The 13,247-nt window shown below is 38.1% G+C and overlaps 1 protein-coding gene across 3 annotated transcripts in view; it reads left to right on the top strand.

Annotated features, from left to right (window-relative positions):
• The window catches only part of LOC133527937 (uncharacterized), a 30,283-nt gene extending 17,120 nt beyond the window's left edge, over positions 1–13,163 (top strand). For 2 of the 3 annotated variants that reach the window (XM_061865137.1, XM_061865135.1), the window contains 9 exons: positions 433–600; positions 701–864; positions 1,351–1,482; positions 1,893–1,961; positions 2,134–2,283; positions 5,240–5,365; positions 8,548–8,639; positions 12,673–12,781; positions 12,986–13,163. In XM_061865137.1, the coding sequence (XP_061721121.1) occupies positions 433–600; positions 701–864; positions 1,351–1,482; positions 1,893–1,961; positions 2,134–2,283; positions 5,240–5,365; positions 8,548–8,639; positions 12,673–12,781; positions 12,986–13,066 (1,091 nt within the window). In that variant the 3' untranslated portion in view covers positions 13,067–13,163. The remainder of the gene's footprint in view (positions 1–432; positions 601–700; positions 865–1,350; positions 1,483–1,892; positions 1,962–2,133; positions 2,284–5,239; positions 5,366–8,547; positions 8,640–12,672; positions 12,782–12,985) is intronic. The other variant, XM_061865136.1, reaches the window with a different exon arrangement.
• The last annotated feature ends 84 nt before the right edge of the window (positions 13,164–13,247 follow it).

Raw genomic sequence — 13,247 nt, 5'->3', positions numbered from 1 at the left:
GTGTCATTCACGGCGACGCGTGCCTTGACTCGTATTAGCATGTTATCAAAGGTTAGATTTGACAAATCTGTGCGTCATCGCGAATGACACGAACTATATTGGGTATTAGATACCGTATGGAAGGTAGAGTCAAGGAACAGAATCTCTCTATACCAAAAAGTGTCTGACAAAAAACCATAAATAGGTGGCGCTACAATAACTAGAATACTTGAAAAAAAATCTTATCATAGACAGCGCACTTCACTCCGTCAATAACGCCTAGGTTCTTAGCTACTCTAGCGCTACTCTGGAGAAATTTGGAACTATTTATAGCTGACAGCTGGCGGCATTCTCATGCTAGATTGCGACATTTGCGACAAATCGTGTTAGCGCAAAAAACACATAAATGTCACTAATATAATAATCTCTTTTAATACCTTCGTTCCATTTCAGATATCATCATGGTGGGCCGCGAAGAACTGCAACTGGACGAGTACAAAGCCAGAGACATTCTGTACAACGGCGACGCGCCCATCAACGAGGCCTCCATGCATGCCCTGCTGTCGGCCCCTGCTTTAGCCATATGCTTTAGGTGTCTGGACGATGATGTGAATTTTACTTGTTAGTATATAATCTACACTTAAATTTAAATATATAGGTTGATGTTATTAGTGTTATTACCACGGAATATTACTTATTACTATTTCTGTCGTTATTACAGCTCTAGTCCGCAAAATCCTCTACGAGTATATAGAACCACTGGACCCAGCCAAGCCCATGAGTGACCAACCTATCCAAAAAACTGCCTTCAACCACTACAAATCCTACAGTCTGTCGAGGGAACAGATATGGCAGAAGCGACGCGAAGAGAGACAGAGACAGAAGGTTCTTATTTCTCAAAAAAGTATTGAATGGCAAAAGAGACGATTAGGTACAATTAAAAATGGCACCCAGCAGATGCTTAGTTTCGGCTGCTCTGATCTGTACTACAACCTACAGCAGTAAAATTTAACATAAAAATGTTAAGAGTGATGTAAATGTGTATTTTTGGCAAACTATTTGGACTCCTTGAAGGAATATGAAACTATGTTTTGCAAGAAAAAAAGGTGTGCTCCTTGTGTAGTATGCTTTTTATCGGACTTTTTTCAGTTTTTTCACTTTTATTTCAACTTTGGTTTTTTTTTGTTGAAAATTACTGTGTAATGTTTAAATCATGTTCAATTTGGAACAACTCAAGCTCACCTTCCGCGCCGTATGTCAAATAGTAAAGATGTAGGCTAAATATACATAAATATATATTTATTAATGAAATTTTGAGTTTAAATATTGAGTATAAAATATATTTTACCGATATTAACGAAAACGTTTCAGGAAGAAGCCATAGAAAGGCGTGCTCGGCGTCTATCCGAAATGCAGCGGCTGGCAAGGCAGGAGATAGAACAAGTCCTGGAGGCCAGGAGACTCGCTAAAGAACAGGAGAAGTTGCGCTTGTTGAAGATCGGGGTAAGATCAACCATCATAGTTGTGAAAGGCGCGCTCGGCGTTTATCCGAAATGTAGCGGCTGGCGCGGCAGCCGATAGAACAAGTCCTGGAGACCAGGAGACTCGCTGAAGAATAGGAGAAGTTGCGCTGTTTGAAGATTGGGGTAGGATCAACCATAATCGTTATGAAAGGCGCGATGGTGTCTATCCAAAATGTGGCGGCTGGTGCGGCAGGCGGAACAAGTAACGATTTAGTGTGACTTTTAAGGCAACTGTTAGGTTAGAAGGTGTATATAAGTTTGCAAATTAATATTCCTCATTCCGACGTGGATTCTTTAATCTTATAGGGTTAGTTCATCACCAAGCCAGACTTTTCTCTGCGTTGCATTGCATTAGCTAATACAATAAGTATGAGCCCGTTATGATTTCAGGACCTTGATGCCCTTGAAAAACTGAAAGCGGAGCCTGACGATGATGAAGTGGACATAGAAATACCAGAGGTACAGTCCCTGGATCAAATATTTATACCTATTTACCGATCGACTGTATCCGATTTTGGTGAATTGTCGCTGTTATGACGTAGGTCATTTTAACGACAAAAATTGAAGAGGTTTTTGTACGAAAAACACTTAGTCGGGATAAAGATTTTGACACATTCTGTGTATATTTTAGGAGTTGCCTGATGACGAGGAAGATTTGGACACGGATATAGTCGAGGATGAGAACGAGTATTTTCCCCCACCAGGGTTGCTGATACCCGGCTTCTACGCACCGCCCAATGACATAGCTAAGGCTAATGGATTACACATACTATTTCCTAAAGTAAGTATTAAATGTGGGGAAGATCGTCTATAAGGGAAAACAATTTATAAGCTCTTTTGTGACTTGCATTTGTGCTTAGGTCGGTACTCGGTAGAGCATGAGTGAAAGTCTGATTTCAGAAGACAGGCACTTACAGAAGTAGACTGCTTATCAATTTGTACCCTATACAAGTTGAAAAATGAAGTCCTGAAGGTAAGAGCCGGAACAACTAAGAGTTTCCTCAAAATCAGATACCTATTTTCAGGTTCCATACAAAAAACAGACCTTTTTTCTGCTTTAAATATGCATTAATTTGAAAAATATTATACCACAATTCTATTATTATTTGTCGAGCCATTTTCATATGGCATTTTTTAAATAGGTTATTCGCAAAAACATCGATGCCTAGTTCTCCTTTTTAGCGTTTCAGCCCATAGTGTGACGGTCTTCCCAGCAATAAATGTTATGTTCTGGTATTCCCCACATTGACCTTAAATTAAAATTAAAAACGTAGGATATTATGTATGTATGTATGTTACATTATTGCACATGAACAAGTTAGCATAAAACAGACAAAAAAATGTACCTATAAGTAAACGCTGGAGCTGTACGATCAACAGCGCAGGCGGCTATAAGCAGTTTATATTTTGCCTTTATTTAGATACCTATATCTATATTTTGTATGTCAATAAAAATGTGGAAGAATGTTCAAATAAATTACTAAGACTTGAAAGAGTCAAAAGTTGAAAGTCTAGTTCTAGTAACTGACTGATCTAGATCAAGTGGGGTATCATTTGAAGGAGCTTAAGTAGTAAGTAGTAGTAATTTTCCTTTTTATTTACAATGAAAAAAAAAATTGATTTATAAAGAAAAATTTAAAAACTATTAGCTGAGCACCCCTGTTATAGTTCATGTCATCCACGATGACGCGCAGATTTGTCAAATCTAACCTTTAGGAACATGACAATAAGAGTCAAGGAACGCGTCTTCGTGAATGTCATAACCTACACCTATTATGATGACAATATTTATTTTATTTTATTAATTCAAATTACAATTTGCACCTTACAGCTATGAGTGGCACAAATTGGAACAATTTTAAGACACAATTATGATATAGTACTTTCAGGCATCTCTCTTTCTAATACTCTCTTGCACTCCATCATCAGTTGCCCCATCGCACTTACAAACGTGCCTCGAGCACGGATTGAGCAGCGCGTGCGTACTGGTTTTCTACGAACAGACGTACACAAGCTTCTACGAGTTTTACGCTGTCGATTCTATTTCTCATAATGCCCAACGTAAATTTGGCTTAAGAAAGCGACCTCCGCAACTGCAGAGAGTCGTATCCTAGTTGACCCTGTAAAAATAAGGTGGGATACATGTAGGGATCACAAATATGAGGGGTGCCAAGCGAATAGTTTTGGTGATTGAATATAACATTTACGTTATACACTTATACAGCGCGTATTTTTGATATTACCACTACTAAACAAAACTATTCTGAAAGATTTTTTTTATATTTATTGTTAACTATCAGAGCATAATGAATTAAAAAAATAAAATTAAGCGGCAATGTATTTCGTACATCATGGTCACTTGTGACACTTGTGACGTCGCATCAATAAATGCGACGTTTTGAGTTAATAAAGTAGTGATACATTGCTTGCTGAATTATTTACTATGGAAAAATAAAAGTCGTACATTTTTGATAAAACGTATGAAAGTGTGGTCATTCTGGTCTAAAATAACTGCCGTTTGATTATGTGGTGGTATCAAATATACACGCTGTATATATTATTGTAAAATAATTTGATTGATTGTGGTTCCCAAGATACAGGCTCTTTGGGGACTATCCAGACGATTGTATTTTTTTTTTATACGATACTAGTTTTTTGTAATAAATAGTTTGCAATTTAACCACCTTAGCATGTGTTTATTATAATGATAACACACATAAATAAATAATGGAAATTTCGATAACATTATTTTTATATTGACGCAGAAACAAATCTGGAATGTTGCGGAAGTGAGTCGTTTAGTTTTCCCACTGTAATATAAAACCCCTCACTAGGACAATCAGGACGAGCCTGACCTTGCTACTCATTTCGCTGAAGACTCGAAAGTCGTACAGCGATAATGTTATAATTATTACAGTCTTATCGCCAGGATGCGCCATTTTTTATTGGAGCATTGAATGGGACGTTTCCTGCTGATGTCAACTTTATCTGTTGTGAATGAGATGTAGGGACAAAGGGAATGTTCAAGGGTCTTTGTACATGTGCAATATTCTATTGCTTTTTTTATTTTGGAACCGGCGAAGATGGAAACATTTGTCACTACGCGCGGTACAACTTGTGGAGTACTAGTTATCACTTCAGTGTATCTTACTGAGCTTTTTAGGGCGCCGTACCCAGAAGGTAAAACGGGACCCTATTACTAAGACTCCGCTGTCCGACTGTCTGTCTGTCTGTCTGTCCGTCTGTCATCAGGCTGTATCTCATAACCGTGATAGCTAGACAGTTGAAATTTTCACCGATGATAGAATAGAATAGAATGGTGGGCGAGTCCGACTCGCTGTTGTCCGGTTTTTTTATCATTGTGTGCAGTACTCCCCTACATTTCGTTGTATTAAAGTTAGTGGCGAGTTAGCTTTGACGGACGTTATAAAAATAACTACGTCAGTGACTCAGTTTCACAGTCAAAAATAAATAAATAAATATGATAATAGGACATTCTTACACAAATGGCTCAAGATAGCTCGTAATATATATATATATAATATACAAATATAAGTACCTACTATAATTTATACATAGAAACCCTTGACTCACAGGAACAAATATCTGTGCTCAACACACAAATAAATGGGCTTATGTAATCTTAATGATTCGACAGTCATATAATAGACAGGCTCACTTCCGCCTAGGCCAGAGTAGCCAGACCGGTCATCAAACCGTAAGTCATACATTTTCAGGTGGTGTTGGAGCGAGTGGAGCCAGAGCCCGAGTTCCTGCCGCCCCACGTGGTCGCCATGCTGGAAATCAGGAAGCGATACAAAGCGATCGCTGCGCTCACTCCACGAAGACAAGCTGTCATACACGTAAAGGGGCCCACTGATTAACAGTCCGCCGGACGGTATCGGCCTGTCAGTAGTTCGGAACTGTCAACTTTTTGTTCTAACTGACAGGCCGATAACGTCCGTCGGACTGTTAATCAGTGGAGCCCTTTAGAACCCTCCTTTCACATTATCTTTGTCAAAATGTCTGCTATACAGCTGAACTAGATGGGAACAGAATCTCCTTAGGCAGAACTGTTGCAAAAGTGTCCAGCTGTCAGCTATAAATAATAGTTCCAAATCTCTCCAGAGTAGCGCTAGAGTAGCTAAGAACCTAGGTGTTATTGACGGAGTGAAGTGCGCTGTCTATGCTGAGATTTTTTCTCAAGCATTCTAGGTATTGTAGTGCCACCTATTTATGGTTTTTTGTCGTACACTTTTTGGTATATGGAGATTCTGTTCCATGCCTCTACCTTCCATATAGATGCTACTACAGGGCGAAAAGAAAAGTTGACATATGTAAGCTACGTCACGTGCTCACTTTGACGAGTCGATTTCGTCCCATACTTTACGATCAAACATCGAAAGTTGTGTCCTTCTGTCACATTTTTGTTTAAACTAAATCGGTACGTAGTTAACTGATTAAATAATTTGATTTTTTGACACAGTCTTGCCATAATAAGCTTTATTACTCAGCGTATTGCTCAGTAAACGTGGGATTAATTGTGATTCGAAATGATTAATTATTTATTATATTTGAATAATGATGATGAAATGGATATTCCAATGCATGTATTTCCTTTGTTGTTTTTATTATATTTGTTTGACATTTAGAATTTATTCTAGAAACAATCTAGACTAGTATTTTTTATACATTTTTTTTGTATGACTGTATTTTGTGAAAGTTTTAGTATTAAATTTGATCTATGAATTATATTCATTAGTATTATATATGGAATAATATTTACAACATCAATAAATTGCTCTGATAATTAGATTAAGATAATTATATGTAATACTGTCTTACTATTCATAAGTGCTTGTTGCTAGGCCTACATGAATAAAGTATATTTGAATTGAATTGAATTAAACATCAGTACATCCCAAAAAAGGTCTGTCGACAACAAACTGTGAACCACTGCTCTAGCTAAATGGTGATACCTAACCATATGCTATGTTATCTTAGTCAACATTATAAATAAATGTCTAGACACTGTGATCAGCACAGCATCTGTGTTTTGTTATGATCCCTGTGCTTATGCCCTTGTTTTGCCTGTTAACCAGTTAATGTGTGATCTCCGTTTACATACAATTTATAAGATTATTAAGCTCTAATTTCACTGGTGAGGTGAGGATATAAGTTTGAAACGACGTATGGGAATAATACAAGTCTTATGTGACCTTAAAATATTTTCTAACAGTAATGTACCATATGCGGAGACATCAATATGTTTTTATATCTACTGCACAATTTTTATTATGAAATGATAGGACTGAAACTTTTTTTTGCGTTGCGCCTGGTGGCCTAGCGGTAAGAGCGTGCGACTTGTAATCCGGAGGTCGCGGGTTCAAACCCCGGCTCGTACCAATGAGTTTTTCGGAACTTATGTACGAAATATCATTTGATATTTTACCAGTCGCTTTTCGGTGAAGGAAAACATCGTGAGGAAACCGAACTAATCCCAACAAGGCCTAGTTTACCCTCTGGGTTGGAAGGTCAGAAGGCAGTTGCTTTCGTAAAAACTAGTGCCGAAGCCAAATCTTGAGTTGTCAAGCGGACCTCAGGCTCCGATGAGCCGTGGCAAAATGCCGGGACAACGTGAAGAAGAAGAAGGAATGAACCTTTTTTTGAGAGAGAGTCACACGAAGCGGCTGCTGCTATACAATTGAATTGGCGCTCTCATTTTAAAACGACATTCTATCCTGTAATACATACATGAAAATAGGTTTATCTTCGGCCTTCGCAAGTACGACCATGTGTCTGCCTTTCGACGGAAACTAAATTGTCTTCGTGTACGGGAACGTCGTGCCTCAGGGTGCTGTGTATGCTCTACACCTACAGCATATTACATGACCCAGCGATACCGGAGTACCTGCGGTCTTAATTCCAGTTTGTTACCGCACAGCCAAGACGTGAGCTTCCTCCCGAAAACAAACTTTGTCAGTTCCTTTCCATAGCTCCGGATCCATGTCGAACTCCTTCACGATACATGCGATTCGTCTTTGAAATTCCCTCCCCCTCGAAATAAGGCAGACCAAATCTTTGTTTAAGATTAAGTTGCGCACACATCTTTTAGCAAAGTATCTTCACTAAGTCTCGTAATAATCTGAAATCAGGTTTATATATTTTATATGTATTTATATTTGTAGCAATATGTATATTTGAAGTAGTATGTTGTTTTGCATATAAACATTTATATTGAATATTAAATTTTTCGTTCTTTTTAAATATTTCTTGCACCTATTAACTGTTTTTTTCTGTTTGGGCCGAGTGTTAACTGGTAGAGAATGCCTTCTGGCATTAAGTTCTCCTTTCGTACAATTTTTACTGTGCAATTTGTTATTTATTTTTATTTTATTTTGACGTGCACGTGCGCGTTGTAATATACAGAGGGCCTACCGCGAACCACGTTCGTCGTGTTGCCTCCCTGTCACACTTACGTACGAATTTACAAGTGCGACAGAGAGGCAACACGTCGAACGTAGTTCGCGGTAGGCCCTCAGATCCTTATAAGACACGGCACACCGCTTGCGCACTTGCTCCAGATTTTAGGTAAGCACACGCCTCCGCCTTAAGCATTATCCTAAAATAAGTGATAGTACTATCGTACAGAAAATAAACTTCCTACAAAACCAAAGTTTGACAGCGATTCAGCGACAAATCATGCTGTCCCTTTCTTACGTATGGTACTATCCCTTTCGGCTATTTAGGGTTGTCAAAATTCAAGTCATTCTTATTCTGTGGTCGTACACGCAAAGGGACGTCAAGTTGTGCAATCCCTAATATACTGAGACGAACGGAGTCGAGAATACCCGAAAGTAACACTTTCGCCCCCCCGGCAGTATTTTCACTAATAATCCCTGTATTGAATAGTTTGACAACATCAAAACAATTTTGTCTTTTACAATCACTCATTCGAGGGTTCTGGCCTTAAAATGCCAAGTTTTAGGAAAACTACGACGTAAATAACTAGAATGAAATTCAATATTTTACATTTGTGATCCAGATGGGCATATTCAAAGCTACGGTACCGTCAAATGCCGTACACATAGCCTACAGCGTGGCGCAATTTGACGAAATTAAAGAACAATTTGATGAGTAAGTAGTTAAGTAGTTTAGTTTTTATTTTAAAGCTGAGCTCGTTGGAGAGTATACAGGTGTTTATTTAGTCACCTGTAATAATTAACGGGGTGAATACTGAGCAACTGACCAAAACTGACTTTGACATATTCTAAGAGAGAATTTTTTTTTTCGCGATTTCGGGATTGGACCCATAGTAAAAGTTGCTCAATATTACCTATTTATTCCGGCCGTAAATGATTGCGATAAAAATAAGACAGAAGTACAGAGCGCTATTTATCGTTTATCTACTATGATCTCTATGGCCCTAGGCAGTAGATACATAATTAACTGTAACCAGACCAGAACCAGAACCAACCAACCACCAACCAACCAACCACCAACCAACCATCACACCACCACCACCCAGACCACCAACCAACCAACCAACCAACCAACCACCAACCAGACCAGACCACCAGAGTGTAACCAAAATGTTTTACCTGCTCTTCAGGCGCTAAGGAGGCGCGTGCTGGTCAGATCAGTCTAGTGGCCCGATTCGAAGAATGATTAAGACACGTTTAAGATCTTGGAAAGATCTTTAACCCTTAATTTGGCACAGACCAAAATACTGTACACTCTTTTTGAAAAAATTTAGGTAATTTTTTTTTTAGTAAACTTGACATATTTTAAATCTTATGTTATTATTTGCATAATTACAAATTAGGGAAAAAATATTTACTGCACTAGCAACACTGACAACTGTCAGTTGTGAACCAAAATGGCGAGCAAGCGGTCGACGCTGCGTTGTATCCAGGTATTTATTGTGTTTATTCATATTTTAACGCAAAAATTAACAAGCTTATGCATTATTTCATGTTGTGATATCCTAACTAACTTTATACAATAAATAACTACTCGGCATGTTACATATTCTTAGCGTAACAAGTGCGTAAACACACGTGTACAGTATTTTGGACAAAACATTATGTATGGCATGTTGGTGTTTGAAGAACTAGTACAGTATTTTGGACAAAACATTATGTATGGGATGTTGGTGTTTGAAGAACTAGTACAGTATTTTTGACAAAAGTTTATGGTGTGAGAGTTAAATCATGTTTGATTAGTCAAGTATTTTTGACAAAAAGCTATGCTTTGGTAACAATATTTTGGGTGTATTTGTTGGGTTGCCATAATAATTTGCTGCGATTGATGTGTGAGAATGTCATTGTTTCACTACTACTAGCACGTACTAACTTTCAATTATGCTGTTTTTTCTATAGGTATTATTTTATAATATTTTTTTGTATCATTTACATCGGGGTGGTTTGAATAGCATGCTTTTTTGTTTTCTTTTTAGGGCTTGCGGTCTAAACGAATATTAGCGTTAGTGCCTAGTAAAAATGCAGAGTCTGAAGAAAGCGGGTCATCTGACTCTGATGACGAAAGTCAAGAAAAAAAAGCCATTGCGGAAAGATATGTATCGCCATCTTCGTCAAGTGCTCCGTCAATCAATTCGTCGTTAGAGAGATTGAACATTAGTTCACCATTTGAAGAACTTGACGGTGACGGAGACACTAATACAACAGGTGCCCTTCCGCAAGTTTCACAGAATCCACCATCCGATACGGGAAGTGTAAACTATGTTCAGCCACCGTCATTATTAAGCCTTCCTTCCGTGTCATCAATTCAAAATCCACCATCAGTGACTACCTCATTTATACTGGACCAAGTCGAGCCAGTTAGCCCTCTGATTTCTATTCCTCAAAGATCCCGCCGCCAGTCTCGACCCACTACTCGTACGCCACGGCGTGAGTCTAATGTTACACCCAATACGCGATCTAACCGTACAAAAAGGCAGACTACAGCCCCGAAACGTGTAGCCAAGAAAAAAAAAATGAACATTAACTTTAAATGGACTAAAAAACAGTTTGAATATCGTGCAGAGTTAGGCGATGATAATTTCCAAAGTCCACTTCCTGAAGGCAACAAAACTGCTCTAAGTTATTTCTTTGATTTTTTCTCGCAGGATATGTTTGAACAAATATGCAACATGACGAACTTGTACTCTGTGCAAAAAAGGGGTCGATCAGTCAATTTAACGGTCGAAGAACTAAAAAGTTTCTTAGCTATCAAGATTATGATGGGAATAGTAAGCATGCCATCTTACCTTGATTATTGGCGCACCGAAACAAGGTATGCACCGATCGCAGATATTATGACCCTGAAGCGATACCAGCTATTAAGGAGTTGTATCCATTTTGTGGACAACGACGATGCCAACAATGATCCTTACTTTAAAATTAGCTCTGTGGTAGAAAAAGTACGCCGAAATTGTCTTGCTGTCGAGGAAGAAAAGCGGTTCAGTATTGACGAAATGACAATACCTTACAAAGGTACGAAAGCCGGAAAAAAAAGACAATATAACCCAAGAAAACCTAGAAAATGGGGATTTAAAAACATTGTTAGAGCTGGTGCATCAGGCTTTATATATGATTTCTTTCTGTATACTGGTCAAGATGAATTTGAAGACTGCGGTTTCACTGAGGAAGAAGCAGCTTTAGGTTGGGGTGCCAAAGCAGTTTTACGACTTTGTAAAACTATAAAAAATAAACCTTGCGTCGTATATTTTGATAACTTCTTTTCCTCTTTGGAGTTAATATACCATCTGAGGCACACGTATGGTATTTTCAGCCTTGGTACGATGCGGTCTAATAGACTGCGAGATTCTCAAACTCACTTAAAGACCGACAAGGAGTTAAAGGCTCAAGGCAGAGGTGCGTTTTGCCAGACAACCTGCAACGAAAACAAAGTCGCAGTCGTAAAATGGAACGACAACAAATGCGTTGTTTTGGCAAGCAGTTATTCTGATGCTTACCCTTTGTCGACCGTGAAGAGATACTGCAAAATTAAAAAACAGAAAATAAATGTGCAGTATCCAAACATTGTGGAGCATTACAACGCCCATATGGGCGGCGTAGATTTAGCAGACATGCTAGTCGCTCTCTACCGCACTGAAATGAAAACAAGAAGGTGGTACCTGTCAATATTTTCACAGATTATTGACATATGTGTCAACAATGCATGGTTGATGTATAGAAGAGACAGTAAGAGAAAAGGAATAAAGAAGTACTTAGGTTTGAAGCAATTCCGGCTGCAGATATATCAAGGGTTACTCAAAGCAGATAAGCGAGCATCAGGTTTAGTACCAACAGTAACGGATGTAATTCGAAAACCCAACCGCATCCTTCCTGTTGATGATGTCAAATATGATGGCTTAGACCATTTACCAAACTTTTTGGACATATACGGCCGGTGTTCTTACTGCAAAAACGGTAGAACTGATGTACACTGCATTAAATGCAACGTACGATTGTGTTTAGTACGAAAGCGCAACTGTTTCTACACTTTTCATAAAAACTGAACAGTTTTGAAACGTCATTTTTAATTTGAAAACGTTTTTCATGCATGCCTTTCTCACTCTGTCGTGTTATTTTGATTAAATATGTAAAAATAGACATGGTTTTTGATTTCGTTTTTTGTCCTACTATGCAACTTGTTAAGTATAATTGACACTTTTATTTGAGATTAGTTTGAAGAGCATTGGTTTTTGTCAATTATACTGTACATACGATTTCCATGAAAGCCTTCAATGAATATTTTTTTTAATTATTTTTTTTGCCATCTTTATGGCATAAATAAGAAATATAAATCAATAGAAAATATAAATTTAACATTTTTTTGTCCTGCGAAATTAAGGGTTAAAAGATCGATAACTAAACGAAATGTCAAAATTGACGTTTATTTCGATTCCGCTGTGATCCCAATAAGATCTATCTACGATTCTTCGACTGTGTACTGATACTGTGCTGTGAATCGGGCCGTAGGGTATATGTAAGTCGGGTAACAATGCAATATTGTACCATCGAGCTTATCTGTTGATGGAGACAGGAGGTGGCCATAGTATTGATAAAACAACGCAACCTAATTGCCTCGATGAGTATTAGTTGCCTACGTAAAAATGCGATTTTTGACAAAAACTTTTTATTTTTTAAATAACCAATTTTTTTAGGGATTCTGTAATGATAGCCTTCATGCTGTCAATAAAATCGGACTTGGCGCTGCTGGAGCTGATGGACCTGACGCCAGCTCATGTGAGCCGAGACGAGCAGGCCGGCGAGGTAACATTAACATAAATTTAGCCTTAAAGTTGTCTTAACGTTTTTAACGCCAATGACGGATATATCCGCACTGGCCTATATGGCCCTGAGAAGGTCCTGTATACATATTTTTGGAACTTTGTTCGAAACGATATTTTTAGACGTAACTATACACAAAAATACGCCTTTAAACAGTAAAATGATCTCTTTAATCTTGTTCTTCAGGTGGAGGCGTCCCGATTATTCCCGGTATACTACAGCGATCCCAGAGAGTTCGAGGACTTTGAACAGACAGCAAATTCATAGACGTTGTTTTTATTGCTTTTAAATATAAATCGATGCTAAAGAAATAAAGAACTCTTACCTTTTTTTATTAAAAACAATTAATTATACACAAGCTGAAGCTCGCTTTTTTTAAGACTTCGATTACCAAGGGCCCTGACTCTCCAGATTTTATTACTTGAGAATAAGGCACACAATTTAATGA

This window comes from Cydia pomonella, chromosome 18 (assembly GCF_033807575.1).
Source record: "Cydia pomonella isolate Wapato2018A chromosome 18, ilCydPomo1, whole genome shotgun sequence".
Taxonomy (NCBI): domain Eukaryota; kingdom Metazoa; phylum Arthropoda; class Insecta; order Lepidoptera; family Tortricidae; genus Cydia; species Cydia pomonella.
The sequence above is the reverse complement of the archived record's forward strand: the minus strand, read 5'-3'. Positions and strand labels throughout refer to the sequence as shown.